The sequence below is a fragment of the Fusarium fujikuroi genome, chromosome FFUJ_chr04 (genome assembly GCF_900079805.1).
Source record: "Fusarium fujikuroi IMI 58289 draft genome, chromosome FFUJ_chr04".
NCBI lineage: Eukaryota > Fungi > Ascomycota > Sordariomycetes > Hypocreales > Nectriaceae > Fusarium > Fusarium fujikuroi.
The window spans coordinates 682182-699829 of NC_036625.1; the positions used below are offsets into that span (position 1 = coordinate 682182).

General features: G+C 45.4%; 6 protein-coding genes; 4 read left to right on the forward strand and 2 right to left on the reverse strand.

The window, feature by feature from the left end:
• Positions 1 to 2875: 2875 nt before the first annotated feature.
• FFUJ_13197 (related to sugar transport protein STP1) lies at positions 2876 to 5388 on the forward strand (the record flags this gene model as incomplete). XM_023575853.1 has 6 exons in its annotated part: positions 2876 to 2914; positions 2964 to 3523; positions 3576 to 3653; positions 3707 to 4189; positions 4240 to 4952; positions 5006 to 5388. The coding sequence occupies 6 exons, from the start codon at positions 2876 to 2878 to the stop codon at positions 5386 to 5388; spliced, it is 2256 nt and encodes a 751-aa protein (XP_023429100.1).
• Positions 5389 to 5904: 516 nt separating this feature from the next.
• FFUJ_13198 (uncharacterized protein) lies at positions 5905 to 6344 on the forward strand (the record flags this gene model as incomplete). XM_023575854.1 has 2 exons in its annotated part: positions 5905 to 6200; positions 6251 to 6344. 2 exons carry the CDS (start codon positions 5905 to 5907, stop codon positions 6342 to 6344), a joined length of 390 nt encoding a protein of 129 aa, XP_023429101.1.
• A 511-nt stretch (positions 6345 to 6855) lies between these two features.
• FFUJ_13199 (related to regulator of mitochondrial iron homeostasis) lies at positions 6856 to 7521 on the reverse strand (the record flags this gene model as incomplete). XM_023575855.1 has 2 exons in its annotated part: positions 6856 to 7110; positions 7165 to 7521. 2 exons carry the CDS (start codon positions 7519 to 7521, stop codon positions 6856 to 6858), a joined length of 612 nt encoding a protein of 203 aa, XP_023429102.1.
• Positions 7522 to 7938: 417 nt separating this feature from the next.
• Positions 7939 to 8561, forward strand: FFUJ_13200 (related to AP-3 complex subunit, sigma3 subunit; the record flags this gene model as incomplete). XM_023575856.1 has 2 exons in its annotated part: positions 7939 to 8007; positions 8061 to 8561. 2 exons carry the CDS (start codon positions 7939 to 7941, stop codon positions 8559 to 8561), a joined length of 570 nt encoding a protein of 189 aa, XP_023429103.1.
• A 146-nt stretch (positions 8562 to 8707) lies between these two features.
• On the reverse strand, positions 8708 to 9239 carry FFUJ_13201 (uncharacterized protein; the record flags this gene model as incomplete). XM_023575857.1 has 3 exons in its annotated part: positions 8708 to 8821; positions 8873 to 8943; positions 8996 to 9239. The coding sequence occupies 3 exons, from the start codon at positions 9237 to 9239 to the stop codon at positions 8708 to 8710; spliced, it is 429 nt and encodes a 142-aa protein (XP_023429104.1).
• Positions 9240 to 9569: 330 nt separating this feature from the next.
• Positions 9570 to 13242, forward strand: FFUJ_13202 (probable leucine--tRNA ligase, cytosolic; the record flags this gene model as incomplete). XM_023575858.1 has 5 exons in its annotated part: positions 9570 to 9662; positions 9694 to 10178; positions 10232 to 11810; positions 11871 to 11910; positions 12065 to 13242. The coding sequence occupies 5 exons, from the start codon at positions 9570 to 9572 to the stop codon at positions 13240 to 13242; spliced, it is 3375 nt and encodes a 1124-aa protein (XP_023429105.1).
• Positions 13243 to 17648: the final 4406 nt, after the last annotated feature.

Consider the following 17648-nt stretch of genomic DNA (forward strand, 5'->3'; position numbering starts at 1 on the left):
CGACTCTACTTGTCGTAACCAAAAGATCTGGAATGAAGTTCGCAAAAGTGAGAGTCACCACATCCATTTCTACGTGGTTCAAGATTTAGAGTTGTCTGTGAGAACTTCTATGCACTCTTGTAATTCACAGGATATGCTTGTTGTCCGAAGATTGCGATTTGCTCACGACAACTGCAAAATATCTCTCCCATTATGCCCATTATGATAGAGGAGGATATATCTAATCAGCGAAGATAGATATAACCAATCATATGAAGAAAGGTAGAGTTAGAACTGGTCATATTTAATCTCTATGTCTACCCTTTATATGGTTTGACCAGAGCGAATGCATATGCCTAACACGATATACACACTCCGAACGAAGGTCTCGTCTAACAAGGGGTTGGACCCTGACATAAAATCACGCGACTGATGGAGCAAGGGACAATGTAATTCGCCATTTTGACATCTTGTTCGTAAAAGGTCGGTCAACATTAGATCGTCATGTTCTAATCTTTCAACCTTGCTACATCCTAGTATACGATAGCACGGTTCCTCATTGAACTTGAACTGATAAGTATTGCCTTTTTAAGCAAAGGTCTGTATTGCTTTCAAGAATACCTGGTTGGTCTATCATTGTATCAAGTCAACAACTATTGTGAAATCTGCAAGAGCGAACATCTCGCATTTGACAAACTCGATTATGGGTTCTGTCCAGTCCCACAAGAGTCAATAATGGAGATGGAGTGACGTAGTTTGGATCCACCACGAGTCAAGCGGGCCCGCCAACATCAATATCTCAAGAAGACGATAGGCGGAAGACCAAATTACTGCGAACCTGAATATACCCTGGACTACCAGTTGTGTGTGAGTGGAACTTGAAGAACATGTTGAGATTTGAGTCTTCCCTCTTTGCGATAGCGTATTCTTGGGTGGAGGACAAAGTACTTGATAAGTACATCAGTCCGTATATGCCATCAAGTCTGGGGGTTACTTAGTATGTGGAGAGAACATCCTCGTGAACATTGATTTCGTGGGGAAACACCCAACGATTGGAACCGACCACTTTTAATATTGGATCTTGGTCAAGATCAGGTTGATCTGGGGTTACAAAGGTTGTGAGCTGCTCAAAGACTCACGACGAAAGACGAGGGGAGAGCCAATGGCTCACCTGTGCACTCAAGTTGAGGATGAGGATAAATCAAATTGCTGAACTGCACATGTCATGTCAGAAAGGAATTAATGGAACATGCCTATTTCCAGCTTCCCTTCCATGTCACACTCGAGTTCCAACTGAATGGGTAACAAGGCATGTGACTGGTTATGCTTGCACAGCCCTGGATGCGATTACGAGTCAGATCTAGCAGCGCTTCATCTGACTTGTCTCAGCTGCGGAGAGATCTTTTCAAGTAGCATCCTTATTTTGCTGTCCATTGATTGAGAGCAATAGTGGTTTTTATCGACTGTGAACCTCCACTATGGCTTTCTTGGCTCTATAACGTGTCCACACCCCACACTTCACGATAGTGCTAATTACCTAGTAAATGACCTACAACGGACGGCAAGCTGGTAAGCTTGCCCCGAGCGCCTATAGTAAAAAAGCGTGGAGAAGTGCCCGCTTGGGAACGTGGAGTCTCCAAGACATATTCTCATTGAGTTAAAATGCAAGCATGTGAAGGTACTGACTGCATCCATAAGACCGTTGGAATTCAGAGTTTAAGGCTGGCAGAGATGAGCCATTATTACCCCTGAGAAAATGGTAGAAATTGAAACTCGATAGAGCGAACTGGCTGATGATCATGCAATCAAGCAAGATTAGAGATTGAGTAAAGTGGAATCGCTACTGTACTTGAGATAGAGTAGCGAGTATGGAGACCAGACACAGACAGCCCAGTCAGTACAGTGCAAGAGATCCTACATACATCTCAATCTGACAGCCCAGGCCAGGCAAACGCGACCTCGACCTCCTGAAAGCCTCCCCTGAATGGCAAACTCCCGTACATACTATTTTCCTGCAGCCGTCCCCTTGCTTGCTCTCGATCGAGTTTTAGTCGTCGACTTGTCCTATCCCTCAAGTTACTGCCCTTCCTTCATCTTGAACCGCATTTCCTTCATCTTTATTTCTCTTTCGTTACCAACCTTCATCCTTATCATCAAATCACCTCTTTTCGTCCCGCTTTCCTCACCCTTGAGTCGGTCATTTTCCTCCCGGACGTATCTCTTGCACATTTTCGTGATCACTGCCCCTGCTGCTGTCTCGCCTGACTACAAGTATTATCGAGATTTGTCACTTGTTGCAGCCAGCAACTGTCCGCTTGAGGTCCTATCCTGTCTCAACCGTGGTCATCTGCCTATCGTCCACCCCAGCCGGCTACAGCTTACCTCCGCGTGCTGCACTCCAGCTTTTCCCCAGCTGCGACTCCATTCTAGGCAGTTTGGACTTGTCTCGTCTAGTTCATTCTGATCAGTTCAACTAAAAGGGCCTATGACAGCGCTTTGCTTGTCGATTATTACCGCGTATTCCGCCTGTACCGCGTCGCAACCTCACGCACACGCAATTTGTCCAAGGTCACTCCAAAGTACCTGATCCCCAAATCTGCGCTGCCGAGTGACGCAGTTTGAGCTACCACCAACCAGGGGTCCCGACAAGCCCAGAAGAACAAGGCCTGATACAGCGTATCTCAACTGACTAGGAACCCACCTCACACGCCCAATTGAACCCGCGCCCCAGTCAGGTATCGCTATCTTTTGCTGTGTTTACCAGTCAACCTCTTTTTTACCGATTGAATCCTGCCAGAGACGCCGATAGACCCTGATTCCGTACCGTCCACACCCCGGTCACCCGACCCATCTTTCCCATTCCCCTCCGTCTATCGCTGGGCTGTTCAAGGTGCCGATGACCTCGTTGTCTCTCGGCCTTTCCCCTTCTCTTTCCGTACCTTTTACCTTCAATCTCTCTGCAGACGGGCGCTGCTGCTTAACAGCCCCATCTTCCCAAAATTCCTCCCTCAAAGTCTTCACGTCTTCCCTCAAACATTCCTCTACGGACCCTTCGTCCTGATAATCAACAACACCAAGACCCGGATTCACAAGCGACGTCATTGCTCGCGTCCCGCAACGACCACGATCGTGCCTACGACGACGATAGCGACGATAACCGCCAACACCGCCCCGGCGTTACCAAGTCTCACCGTCGCTCGTCTTATTCTGGCTCCGAATCGTCGTGGACCGACACCGGCGATATTGGCGAGCAGCTGGCCGACGAGCACGACCCTGTTCGTTTACAGCTCTCTTCGGACGTTGAGGACGAACTTCTGGCCAACGTTCATCGCCGACATCCCAAGCACGGCAACCAGAAGAGGGTTCGCATCCAGGACTCACGTCACCACCGTCATTCTCAGTCGCGATCTACCCTTATCAACAAGGAGGCTATCGAGGTTCCTAACTTCAACCCCCCAGGTCCCTCTCGCGCTGAACGTGTACTTGGCGCCATCATGGCCGGACGTACAGGTTCAATCCATGGCCTGACAGGCAAGGCCCTAATGTAAGATTGTGCACTCTTGTTACTTGCAATTTAATAGACTGACCTTTACCAGCTACTTCACCAGTATCTTCGTATCACTCGGTGTTTTCCTTTTCGGATATGATCAAGGTGTCATGTCAGGTATAATCACGTAAGTTCCAATGCCTTTTGAGCTCGTTTTGGTTTTGACTAATCGATTACCAGTGGACCATACTTCATGGATTACTTTGGTCATCCTTCCAAGGCATACGTTGGTACTATGGTTGCTATCTTAGAGATTGGTGCATTCATCACTTCCCTGATGGTCGGTCGCATTGGCGACATCATCGGTCGAAGACGCACCATCTTCTACGGGTCTTGCATCTTCTTCGTCGGAGGTGCTCTCCAGACTCTGGCTACTTCCATGCCCATGATGATGGCGGGACGTTTCGTTGCCGGTTTCGGAGTTGGCATGCTCTCGACCATTGTGCCTGTTTATCAGTCTGAAATCTCGCCTCCTCACAACCGAGGAAAACTGGCATGTATTGAGTTCACAGGAAACATCGTCGGTTACTCAACATCTGTCTGGGTTGATTATGGCTGTGGCTTCATTGAGAGTGACTATTCTTGGCGCATTCCTCTTGGACTGCAATGCTTCATGGGTGCTCTGCTTGGACTTGGCAGTCTGGTCATTGTTGAATCACCTCGGTAAGTCAATCGTATTTGGTGTGCGTCGAAATGACATGCTAATTTCACAGATGGCTTTTGGACAACGATCATGATGAAGAAGGGATGGTGGTCATTGCTAACTTGTACGGAGGTGGCGACATTCATGATCCTAAGGCTCGAGACGAGTATCGCGAGATCAAGATGAACGTCCTTCTTCAACGCCAAGAAGGCGAGCGAACATATAAGGACATGTTTCGTCGATACAAAACCCGAGTTTTTATTGCCATGTCCGCCCAAGCGCTCGCCCAGCTCAATGGCATCAACGTCATCTCCTACTATGCACCGTACGTCTTTGAGTCTGCTGGTTGGGTTGGCCATGACGCTGTCCTCATGACTGGTTTCAACAGTCTCACATATCTTATGTCAACAATTCCACCATGGTACTTGGTGGATCGTTGGGGTCGACGCAAGATCCTTCTTTCTGGTGCCACAGCCATGGCCATCTCACTATCGCTCATATCTTACTTCCTCTTCCTCGACATCAAGTGGACTCCTCGATTGGTTGTTCTGTTCGTCATGATCTATAATGCTGCTTTTGGTTACTCATGGGGACCTATCCCCTGGCTCTATCCTCCTGAGATTCTCCCTCTTAGCATTCGATCAAAGGGTGCCAGTCTGTCTACAGCGACCAATTGGGCGGCCAACTGGCTTGTGGGTGAAATGACGCCTATCCTCCAGGAATGGATTAAGTGGCGCATGTATCTGGTTCATGCATTCTTCTGTGTGGCCAGTGTGGTTATTGGTAAGTTCTTTTGCCATACCTGAACCGACACCGCCTTACTAATATGTTTTAAGTATACTTTATCTACCCAGAGACCTGTGGCGTGCGACTGGAAGACATGGACTCGCTATTCGGAGACGCCAGTACCGTTGCTGGTACTCCTTCGTTACACGGCACTGAAACCGGTTCTTTGATGAGAGCCGGATCTCCTGTAGGATCTTCTCGAGGGCTCATTGGACCCTCATCTGCCATTCCTGGACTTTCCCTCGACCCCCCTGCGATCGATGATGACAGCAAGTCTCAGATGCAGACCGGCGGTGATGAACGAAGTATTGGTGGCTGGCTATCGAGAGTGGTCGGACGAAACAGGTCCGACAGTGGCAGCAGCGCGCAAGGTCGGTATGCTCCTCTTGGTCAACAAGAAGAGGGCCGAGAAAGCCGACGTGATGACTATTGATGAAGTCTTTTGGAGTTTGTCTATAAGAATACCTGCATATAGATGGCGCACAAGGCGAAGGATGCGTTACCGCCAGGATAAGATAGCGCAGCGATCGCCTTGAAGGATACTGGAGTCACTTGATGGGAAAGAATCAATTAAAGGTGCCAGGGCTTAAAGGAGGCTTACGAAATGAAGGTGATGTTAGTGTATGTGTGTTGTTGGATGAGAATCGCTGCATTGCCTTAAAGATCTATGGATCGATATATTTAGATAGAATTTTCATGGATTTAGACGGCTGACAATGGCCTGTATATCATATATACCTAATGAGAAGAGCTGCTTGGTGCAGATAAAGAAGTAACCATGCTAAAGAAAGTGCTGTTGCTGCTGCGGAGTAAGGTTTCGCTCTCTCGCAGTTTACTGTCATGAGCTCGATTTATACCGTGATAGTTAAAGTGGGCCCATTACAACTTCTCACACATCGTGACGGGGGACACCAATGACATCTAAACTGTCTATCTAAATTCTGCAAGCATGGCTACCCCGACCGAGATAAGGTATGCTTACCGACATCTATATCGAAACATTCTCAAGGCAGTGCAATACACAATTCCTGCTCGCTTCGTAGCCCGCGATCAACTCCGGAGAGCCTTTCGCGAGCCAGGTGCTACATATGATGGACGGGGCATCAAGCGAACCATATGGTTTCTCCAGGCGGCAGCGAAAGAGAAAGGATTGGAGCATAAGATCTTGAAGAACTTATTGCGAGTCCGGCAGATGAGATACCGGAAACGAGATTACTCGGCTTATGATCCATTGAAACATGTAGCGTAAGTCTGAATCAATTTCAATGAGTGAGCAGTGCTAATGTTGCGATTAGACAGGAGATGAAGGATGCAAATGTGACTGCGTATAATCATTATGATATGACGGTCGCTATGCTGAATAAAACGATGGGCCTCTGTCTTCGTTGACATTACTTGAGGCTCCCTGAAGTTTATGCAAAGAACAATCCGGTACGCCAGGACTTGCCGCGAAAACCTGCGGTGGCTGAAGCTCTTGGAATACAAACATACAGATATCAAGTTCGCAGACAAAGAAGGAACGAAAATACGGATGTGTATTTTGCTATCAAAGGCTTGAGGTACTGTAGAAGCTCCCCTAGCGGCTCTTTGCTGAGACGATGAAAGGGACCCGTACATTTACGGTACTGGATACACAAGGCAAAAGGAGTTGTATGGTTGATGGCAGATCTTGGGCGGAATAGCCGACAAATTATTTGCATACGTTCTGACTTGGAAATTCCCAATTCCCCGAACGGCGAGATCCTAAATAGTACATGTACAATACATTGAACACAAATCGCAATCCTCACTAGGCTAACCGAAGCCCGCAACGCCTTCATGAATGCTTTTCCTTTGTCTGTGATAGTCTTCTCCTTTAACCATGCTTGCTGTGTCTTTTCTCGGTATTCGGAAGGAAGCTCTACTCCTCACTCGGAACGTCAATGTCGACACCAAGCTCCTCAGAAAAAACCTGGTTTAGGCTGGATCCATCACGAACGTAGATCCAGTCACCCACAGCTGTGCCCTCTTTCTCATTCTGACCCTCTCCAAAGAGGCACCAATCATAGCGCTTGGGGCCAGAGATGGGAGATGACAGCCATATCTGCTTATTAGGGGGCTGCTTGTTGATGATGTATGTGCCCTTGTCAGGCCAACTGATGCTGAGGACTCCAGCCTGTAGATAAATGTATCAGATGGGGATGACGATAATCGCATTAGTTATACGTACTGAGAAGTCGACATCGATGTCTTCTCGCTGGTCTTGGAGTTCCTCAAACTTGCCGACAACATTATCGAGGTACTCGTCCGCAAGGTCATGGTACTCTTGCTCAGTAATATCGGCGACAACAGCATTCTGATGGATCTCTTCGGCTTCGTTCAAAGGCTTGGCAGGATTCTCCGTATCAGGCATGATACCCCGCTTGTCGGAAATTGTAGTCGAGAAGCATTTTTGCGAAAGGGCACATCGGATGGAAAGGTGCGAGATTGCAGGAGCGATACGGAAGCTTGAGCGGCAGATGGGCGTTGAAGAGCGGATCGCTCGCGAAGCCAAGCGGGAAGCTTGAAATGCGATTTGTCGGGACATCTTGTTTGTTAGAAAATCAACTTTCGGGAATTGCGTCGTGACTGTAGTATTGAATGGTTAGAAAGGGCTCGTAAATGAAAACCAGAATAGCATTCGCGGTGACGAGCTTGGTCAATCGCTGTTATTCAGAAGATGAACGAATTGAAGCAACCAAGCTCCCCGCGGTCTGGATAAGTGCAGCTGCCAGGTGGGACTGACCAATTGCACCATGACTTCCATTCGTCAGTGTAGGTACGTACCGGAATCGTAGCTCCCCCATCCCGTCATCATCAGCTTTGCGTCTTCCTTGCAGACACATGCCCCACCATTCACCATTTCAGCCTACAATACCATTTGAATCCATACCTTACCTAACCTACTCTACTAGGTCATCTACGTTGGTTTATGTGAGGGCATGAAGAGCTCCTGTCCCTAATCATGATCAATGCCTTTCTGGTCTTCAACGGCCAAGGTCAGCCTCGTTTGACAAAGTTCTATACCCAATTGGTATGCTTTATCCCCTCCAGCTTTGTTACCAGAAACTCAGATGCGCCTCAAAGGAAACTAGTATACAACAGCGCCTCATCTCCGAAATATTTACACTCGTCTCGAATCGGCCGGCCGGATCTTGTAACTTCTTACCCCTTCCACCTCTGCTCGCCGCTTCAGGCACCTCCCACACCTCCTCGGAAGAACAGAACGATGTTCCAACACTGGTAACATACCGCAACTATGCGACCCTTTATTTCATCGTCATCTCTACATCGACCGAGTCGCCGCTTGCCCTTATCGATTTGATCCAAGTCTACGTGGAGGCCCTCGACAAGCTGTTCGAGAACGTCTGTGAGCTGGACTTGATCTTCAACTTCGAAACCCTGCACTCTACCTTATCAGAAATGATAATAGGGGGCGTGGTAATAGAGACAAACCTAGATCGCATTGTCTCAGGGGTAAAGGCGCAAGGAACCGTCGCGAAGAGACCTGTGAACGAAGGAAGAGGGCCTACTGGCCTGGGAAGTGGACTTGGTATGGGTGCCAATTTTGCTTGGACTGGGCGATGAGGATTACGTCTATTCAGAGCGACGAACGACATGCATGACAGAGCGGATTACAAGATGTGTCTGCCTGTTGAGATATCCATATATGTTTCGTCTCTGCGAGACTAACGCCGAACTCCAAGTATTGAATAATATACATATAGAATACACTATTTTGATTCTGGCTCGTCCTTTGGGGGATGAAAAGGCGGCGCATCTGGTCGTCGTTCGTATCGCTTCTCCGGATCGACTGTGCCGAATAGATATTGTGTCTTCTTACGAATCTAATGATGGCGTTAGCAGTTATTGGTTCTTCTACAATCACAAATACGAACCTCTTCAGAAGGCTTATACTTCTGACCCCACCATTCGAACTCGGAGTAGAAGCAGATCCAGATCAGTGCAGCTGGAGCTCGAGTTAGATAAGTCCAGAAATGATTGCGTGAGGATAATCTTACCAACAATCGTCAGGAGCTGAGCAGTCTTGACAAATTTCACCCATCGCGGTGCTCGACTTGCTAGGATAATGCGACGCTTGTACTTCTTCTCAAACCGGAGTTGTTGCTGGACAGTAAGCTGCTTGAAGTTCGGAGGCCACACTTTTCGGGCCTTGTAAGGATTGGTTGCCACCGTCAGAGGAGCCTTCTTGAGAAAGCCTTCCTTTGAAGACGAGGCCATGCGTCTCATCAGAGTGGAAAACATTGTGATTGAGTCGTTTCGGACCTCTAGTGACTCAATGGTTCAAGACATGAAGCTTCGCATGAGGACTGTGCTTAGTGTTGGATAATCTCCAATAAGCGCCACATCACCGCCACATCTTCAGCCACGTTGATGCACTACTGTACAAGTGTGCCCCGCGATTTTCACCCCTCCTTCTCAAGTCCGATTCAATCCCTTCCAAACAGTGACTCAAAAATTTCCACGGAATTTCGAAGTGCGTATTGTTCACTCAACCTTCATATTTCAACATACTATTGGGGGGAAAACTGACGATATTTTCTCTTTCTTCCCAGGTCTCGTCCATTTGCGACCATGGCTTCTACCGATTCTGTTCCCAAGGCCATGGAGGCTCTCAACATCTCCAAGACCAAGGAGCTCAAAGGTGCAGGTCCAACTTCCTCCACCGTTTACAAGTAGCCACTCTAACTATGAGCAGACTGAGAAGCGAGACACTTTGATCGCACTCGAGAAGAAATATCAACAGAAATGGCAGGACGAGAAAGTCTTTGAAGCTAATGCTCCCACCACGGATGAGGTGCCCCTCCACTCTATTCCCGCCGCCGAACTTCGGGAGCAGCAGCCCAAATTCTTTGGAACCATGGCCTATCCTTATATGAACGGAACTCTCCACGCTGGTCACTCTTTCTCCGTCAGCAAGGTTGAATTCGCCGCTGGTGTGGCACGCATGCAGGGAAAGCGAACCCTCTTCCCCATGGGCTTCCACTGCACTGGTATGCCCATCAAGGCTTGTGCCGACAAGCTCGTCGACGAGGTCAAGATGTTTGGCCAAGACTTTTCGGGCTACAAGGATGATGAGCCTGTTGTCGAAGAGAAAGCCCCCATTGCCAAGCAGACCAAAGAGGATATCACCAAATTCAAGGCTACGAAGGGCAAAGCTGCGGCGAAAGCTGTCAAGATGAAGTATGTAGAGCTTCTGCCCCTTGAAATTTCCAACTTGCTAATATATTTCACAGGTACCAGTTTCAGATCATGCAAGCTATCGGAATTCCCGCTGAGGAAATCCACAAATTCGCTGACCCTCAACATTGGCTTCAATACTTCCCTCCACTGTGTAGGGAAGACCTGACCAATTTTGGTTGCCGTATCGACTGGCGCCGGTCGTTCGTCACCACCGATGCTAACCCTTACTACGACGCTTTCGTTCGATGGCAGATGAACAGCCTCAGGGCGCTGAACAAAATCAAATTTGGCAAGCGATACACCATCTACTCTATCAAGGATGGCCAGCCTTGTATGGACCACGACCGAGCTGAAGGTGAAGGTGTTGGCCCTCAGGAATATACTGCCCTGAAGATTAAGGTTCTCGAATGGGCGCCCAAAGCTGCCGAGACCCTGAAGGATAAGCTTCCGGATGGTGTCAATGTTTACCAAATCGCGGCCACTCTAAGACCTGAGACTATGTACGGCCAGACTTGCTGTTTCGTTGGCCCTAAGATTACCTACGGGATCTTCAAAGTTAATGAGAGCGACTACTACTGTATGACGGAGCGTGCAGCAAGGAATATGGCGTACCAGGGTATCTTTGCTAAGGAGGGGGTCATTGAGAAGGTTGCTGAGATCATTGGCTCCGACATGGTTGGCACTCTTGTTGATGCTCCTCTCTCTCTACACAAGGAGGGAGTCCGTGTCTTGCCTATGGAGACTGTTCTCCCTACAAAGGGCACTGGAGTTGTCACTTCCGTGCCTTCTGACAGTCCCGATGACTTTGCTACTGTGTCCGACCTGGCTAAGAAGGCTGATTATTATGGGATTCAGAAGGAGTGGGCCGAGCTTGAGATCTTCCCCATTATTGAGACACCCACTTACGGTGACCTCTGCGCCCCTTTCCTAGTCAAGAAGCTCAAGATTGCCTCTCCCAAGGATACAAAGCAGCTCGAAGAGGCCAAGGAGCTTGCTTATAAGGAGGGCTTCTACCAGGGTGTTCTGAAAGTAGGTGAGTTCAAGGGCGAGAAGGTCGAGGTCGCCAAGCCCAAGGTCCGACAGCAGATGATCGATGCTGGTCAGGCATTTGCCTACTCTGAACCTGAGCGCAAGGTGGTCAGCCGGTCAGCCGATGAATGTATCGTTTCTCTTATGGATCAGTGGTACCTGGACTATGGCGAGGAATCGTGGAAGAAGACCGCCCTTGACTATGTGGACAATGGTCTCAACACTTACACACCTGAAGTCAAGAACAGCTTTGAAGGAGTTCTGAACTGGTTGAACCAGTGGGCCTGTGCTCGCTCCTTTGGTCTTGGGTCTAAGCTGCCCTGGGATCCTCAATTCCTTGTTGAGAGTCTGAGTGATTCGACTGTCTACATGGCCTACTACACTATCGCACATCTTTTGCACAAGGACATTTTCGGTAAGACCAAGGGAAGCGCAAATGTCGAACCGGAACAGATGATCGACGAAGTCTGGGACTATATCTTCTGCCGCCGTGATTTAAGTGACGAGATCGTCACAGGCAGCAAGATTCCCAAAGAAACTCTGGAGAAGATGCGCCGCGAATTCGAGTACTTCTATCCTCTCGACGTGCGAGTATCAGGCAAAGTGAGTGAAATAAAAGTACCTACATTGAGATGAGGGGAGACTAATCTTCGTGTTCTACAGGATCTGATAAATAACCATCTCGTTTTCAGTTTATATTCCCGTTCGTTTCCTTTTCCTATCTTCTTCCTCGTTTTCTGTTCTCTGATTTCCCCTGGACTTTTGTGAATTTTCTGGATTTTCCTGAACCTTTCTATTTCCTCGCTCCCTTACCTCGTTTCAGGCAAATTTAGTATCCCTTGACTAACACTTCTCAGATTTGGCCCTATTCTCTCAAGAGTACTGGCCTCGAAGCATCCGAGCGAACGGTCATTTGATGTTGAATGGCGAGAAAATGAGTAAGAGCACTGGTAACTTCATGACTCTCCGAGACTTGACAGAGAAATACGGTGCGGATGCTTCTCGTATTGCTCTTGCAGATGCCGGTGACGGTGTAAACGACGCCAATTTCGAGGAGGATGTTGCCGATACGAACATTCTCCGATTATATACTCTCAAAGAGTGGTGTGAGGACATCGTTCGGGATCAGGATCAGCTTCGAACTGGCGAGTTGAATTCGTTCCAGGACGCTTTGTTCAACAACGACATGAACGCGGTTATCAAGGAGGCTGTTGAGCAGTATGCCAACACCAACTACAAGTTGGCCTTGAAGGCTGGTCTATATGAGTTGACGAGTGCTCGCGATTTCTATCGAGAAGCCTGCGCAGCAGCTGGTATAAAACTGCACCGCGATCTTGCCCTCCGGTATATCGAGGTACAGGCTCTGTTGCTGGCGGTCGTTGCTCCTCACTGGTCTGAGTACATTTGGCTTGAGGTGCTGAAGAACAAGGGCACTATTCACAATGCTCGATTTCCCGAGATTAGGGAGGTCGATGCATCCCTGTCGGCAAAACGTGACTATGTACGAACCACTGCTTCCAACGTTAACTCGGCGGAGGGTCTGCAACTGAAGAAGAAGGCCAAGGGCAAGGAGACATCTTTCGACCCCAAGAAGCCCAAGCAACTCACAATCTTTGTCACGGACAAATTTCCAGCTTGGCAAGCGAAATACATTGATCTCCTGAAGGAGATGTGGAACGTGGAGGCCAAGTCGGTCAACGATAAGGAGCTCAATGGCAAGATTGGCAAGATGGGAGAGATGAAGAAGGCCATGCCATTTGTGCAGAACCTCAAGAGACGACTTCAGGCTGGTGAGCCAGCGAGCGTGGTCCTGGAGCAGAAGCTGGCATTCAACGAGAAGGAGACTCTCCTGCAGATGGTTCCTGGATTGAAGCGAACTAGCGGCCTAGTTGCTTGCCACATCATCTCAGTCGAAGAGGGCAGCAAGAAGGGATTCAACCTCGGAGATGGTAAGGAGGTGGAGCTTTCAGTACCTACAGCCGAGCATGCAGTCCCTGGACAGCCAACATTCCATTTTGAAAATGTCGAGGCTTGAATGTAAGAGCTAAGAAAAGGAGATCTTGCTTGTTGCTAAAATAGAAAGTATCACGCGGGAATGCATACAAACCCATCGGTTGAGGTTACGTGTTCCTGCATCAGATGTGTGTACTGTGTGTGGATCGACAGATCTGTGTTTTGAGCTAAAATTGGAAAATACGTCGATCAACTATACTAGGTAGGTAGAGACGACTCGCTTTGTTATGCCTGGCATGATCGCCGTGATTTTGACTTTGATCTGGATTGAAACCCATGTAGGCCTCCCTCTTGACCTCTAGTCACCTCGATGCTTGACACTCCGTGCTCGATACAGTAATCCGGATTCTTCGGTAGGCTATTCTTGTCCTTAGGACTCGGTACACGCATACGCTTACGCTGACATCACGTAGTGCTTTGCCACTATACAATAAGCCGAAAAAGTGGCAGTGATAGTAATGAGATTCGATAATAGGTACAGAGTAGTCATGCGGTGATTGTGATAATTCCGATACTTATTGCAAAGTTGCAAAACAGTAATTATTCCAGAACTTGACAGAACATGGTTGAGCTTACAAGGTTGAGTCAAATGAGACAGGGGTATTTGATAGCATCAACGAGGTGAGAGAAGGGTTTGGTGTTATTGCATGGTTTGTTTCAACGACATGCAAAATTTCAATGGAAGTTTACTCATATCCAAACAGACAGTCTGACCGAGCTTCTACCTTTGGCTTTTTTCTCCGAGCACTACATGAACAGGGCAGGGGACAGTTATTAATTTGATATTGAATATTTCCGGTTGCATCCCCATTTGGTCTGTAACAAACCCCTGGGGACATATAATGGATGATGAATGCTATCGAGAAATGTTCCGGGGCAATAGGCAGTAATAATAAACAAAAGGGGCCCAAAAGCTTGTTCATGCAAAAATATGGAGTCTTCCGGGTCGGTTAAAGGAGACATAGATTGAAGGGGGGATATTCAAGTTCAAGGGACCTAGTCATCATCACTATACCTGGACACTCTCCTCCAACCGTTGATTCAGATTAAAACATGGAATTATGGATACATACTGATGGGTTCCATCAATTGCGCGTCTAGGAGAGGAAAGAAAACACAGGACCTTGACCCTAGATGATAAAAGTACCTAGGGTAATATAGCCTAAGTTTAGGATGACTTTTGCTAAGTTTATTTTGACACCCTACAGTAAGGTTCGCTGTTTTCTTGCCCCCCGAGGCACGTCTTGCGCGGTGTGGGAGCGATGCAGGCGACGGAAGCGGTAGAGGACGGGAGCCAGACAAGGCCAGAGTGCCGGGGCCAAGCTAGCAAGAAGCCGGCAGGGGCAGGGAGCTTGATTTTCTATGGAACCACTATAACAGCACAGGCCATTCATATTTGCTGTTTTGCTGGGGGTTCTTTGGTCTAAGTGAGCGAGAAAGTTCGAGGCAATCGATCATGATGGGGCTTGTCGGAATGTCCGCGCTGTTTCGTTTTAATGCCATGCGCGATAAGAAATGATAATAGAGTGAGAGTGGCTGGACGATCATTCCTGTTTATTCCCTCTCCCTCTCCTTTCCCCCTTGACTGGTGGCTTTGTGGTTGCTGTTAAGGCCGCAGCCTGGTCTGGGCTGTTTGATTCTGCTTGCGCGTCAGAACCACAATTAAAAAAAATCCAACACAGATCTACAGATTATTAGTCCGAGCCGCAAAATACAATCCTAGCACTTGGTCCAGCCGCAAGATTTCAGGGCACAGGCGACAGGCTAACAGGACACAGGGATATGAAGGTCTCATCTGCACCTGCGGGAGAAGGGGAAATAGGGAATACCGGCACCCGCTATTCGCGCGGATTCCTTGTACTTGCATATTATTCCGTCTTTGCTTCCAGTAATTATCAACAGCGAGCTGGTTGGTGTTGTTGTGCAACCCGTCTCCAGTTACCTTGTGGTTGTTTTTAGAAACAATCTCTGGCAGAATCTAGCGGTTTTTTTATTCGCCTTGGTCTGGAAAGCTTGCGCAATCCGCCTCCACCAACCCCAAACAAACTAACCCACGCCCAACAGCGATCATTCATGATTGTTCCCTGATCCTCAAAGGTTCAGATACAGTGCAGTATACATAATCAAAACTTGGTTGCGTTTATGACGCAAGTCTCTTGTTGCCCAGTGAAACTGTGTAGGTCTATGGAACTGCACGGCTGATCATATTGTGGACTGTTCCTGTTTCTATGAATCTTTGGAGGTTGGTGTTGGCGGGCTAGGCTGGACCTGAACATTCTGCAGTGGTGTTATGCTTAACGTCCCCCACCTAAAGACCGGCCACCCCTATAGACTGGCCACCTTATTCTCAACCCAGCCACTTAATTTATATATACTTTAAACAGTTATAACTCTATTAATTTAATTCTAATTAATTTTAAATTAATGTTAATTAATTTAAAATGCCTTTTTTTATTAAAAAAGATATAAATGCTATACTTTAAATAGTTATAGATAATATATTAGTAAATAAAGTAGCTAAAGCTTATAGTATTAACCGTTTTATACTTTAAAGTTAGATTAAAGAAAGTATAATATTAAAAGAAGCCTAAAAACCTTATTAAAAGCTCTTTAATACTTAAGAAAAGAGTCTTTAAAATTAAATTATTATTTAAGCTAATTTAAGATACTCTATATTATATTAGTAAGTTAGAGAGTTTACTAGTAAGATTGCTATCTATAATAGCTTCCTAGAAGGTATTAGAAAGAACTGGTTATAAGGCTTTTTAGGATAAAATCCTAATATTAAGACATTAAAAGGTAAGAAAATTAACTTTAATTAATATTATAAAGCTTCTTCTAAACTAATAAAGGCATTCTTTATACTCCTTATAATGCTAGTAATATACTTAATTAAGTAGAGAAATAGATATAATATTAATAAAGTTAGAATAATAGAAAGAATAGAAATAAATAGTTTATTTTTTAGTTATTAGTTAAAGAAGTTAGTACTTATTTATTAGCCTGATTTTTATGCCTAAATTATAATTTTTAAGTATATTTTAATAACTAGAAAGGTCTTAAGACCTATAGTTATTTTTAAGGGGAAAATAGTTTAATAATAATATTTCCTTAAGAATTTAGACTTCCTAAAAGACTAGAAATTTATATATAGTAATAAGGGCTAGATAAGCAATAAATTAGCATTAATTTAATTAAGAAAAGTCTTTATTCTATTAATATAGCCCAAGAAGAAAAATAAACCCTAACTTCTTATTCTTAATGGCTATAAAAGTTATATTATAAAAGATTTCCTTTAGGAATATTATAATAATAATATATATCTATTATTTCTTTCTGCTTATATTTCTTATATCCTTTAGCTACTAAATATTGCAGTTTTTAGTCCTCTAAAGAGGGTATATTATTATCTTCTTTTAGATCTTACTTCTATCTCTAATAATAGTTATATTAATAAGATTATATTTCTATATATTTACGATAAGGCTTAAAGAGAAGCTATTATAAAGTTTAATATAATTACTGGCTTTAAAGCTATTAGACTGTAGCCTATAAACCTAATAAAGGTCCTAATAAACCTAATAGTTATAGAGATACCTTCTCCTACTATTATAGCAAATTTACTGATAAAAGAGCAAGATTTAAGTCTCCTAAAGACTCCCTATTTATCTATATAGCTTTAGTAAGCTTTAGGCTAAATCCTAGCTTTTATAATATAAGATCTAACCATTAGGCTGCTTTTTAAGAAGATTGGCAGTTAATTAGATTATTATAACTTTAATATTAAGTAATAAAATAGAGAAATAAGTATTTTACAGTAAGAAAATAAAGAAAATTAACTAAAATAGCATAAAAAAGTTATTTATAACCTAAATATAGAGTTTATAAAGATTTTAGTAATAAAAAAAGCTTATAAATAGATATAAAAAACTTTATAATTAAAAAAAATAGTAAATAAAGTTAAGAAATTAAAACTTAAAGATCTTTATATTAATTTCTATATAAATATTTACTAACTAAAGTTTTATTTAATATAAAAAATATAGTATTATAATAATTTATTAATTAATTATAATATTAGGTTTTTAGTGTTTTAGCTAAGGTGGCCAGTCTGTGGGGGTGGCCGGTCTTTGGGTGGGGGACGTTAGTTGGCTATCTCTCCCGTGGTGTGCATCCATCATGTCAATATCTTGTCGTCTTGCATATGGCTGCGGGCAGTATGAGATCTTGGTTGGTTGATCTAGCAACAATATACCGTAGTGCATAAGCATCAGCATCAGCGGAACAGTTGGCGTGAGGCTGGGTCTATCTATTTTTTGCTGATTATTGAATTACTCACTGTACAGCCGCGTCAATCCTGCGCTGCAATCAACCAGTGTAGTCCAGCGTGACTCAACAGAGAGCCTTCCTTTCACTGCAACCTCAACC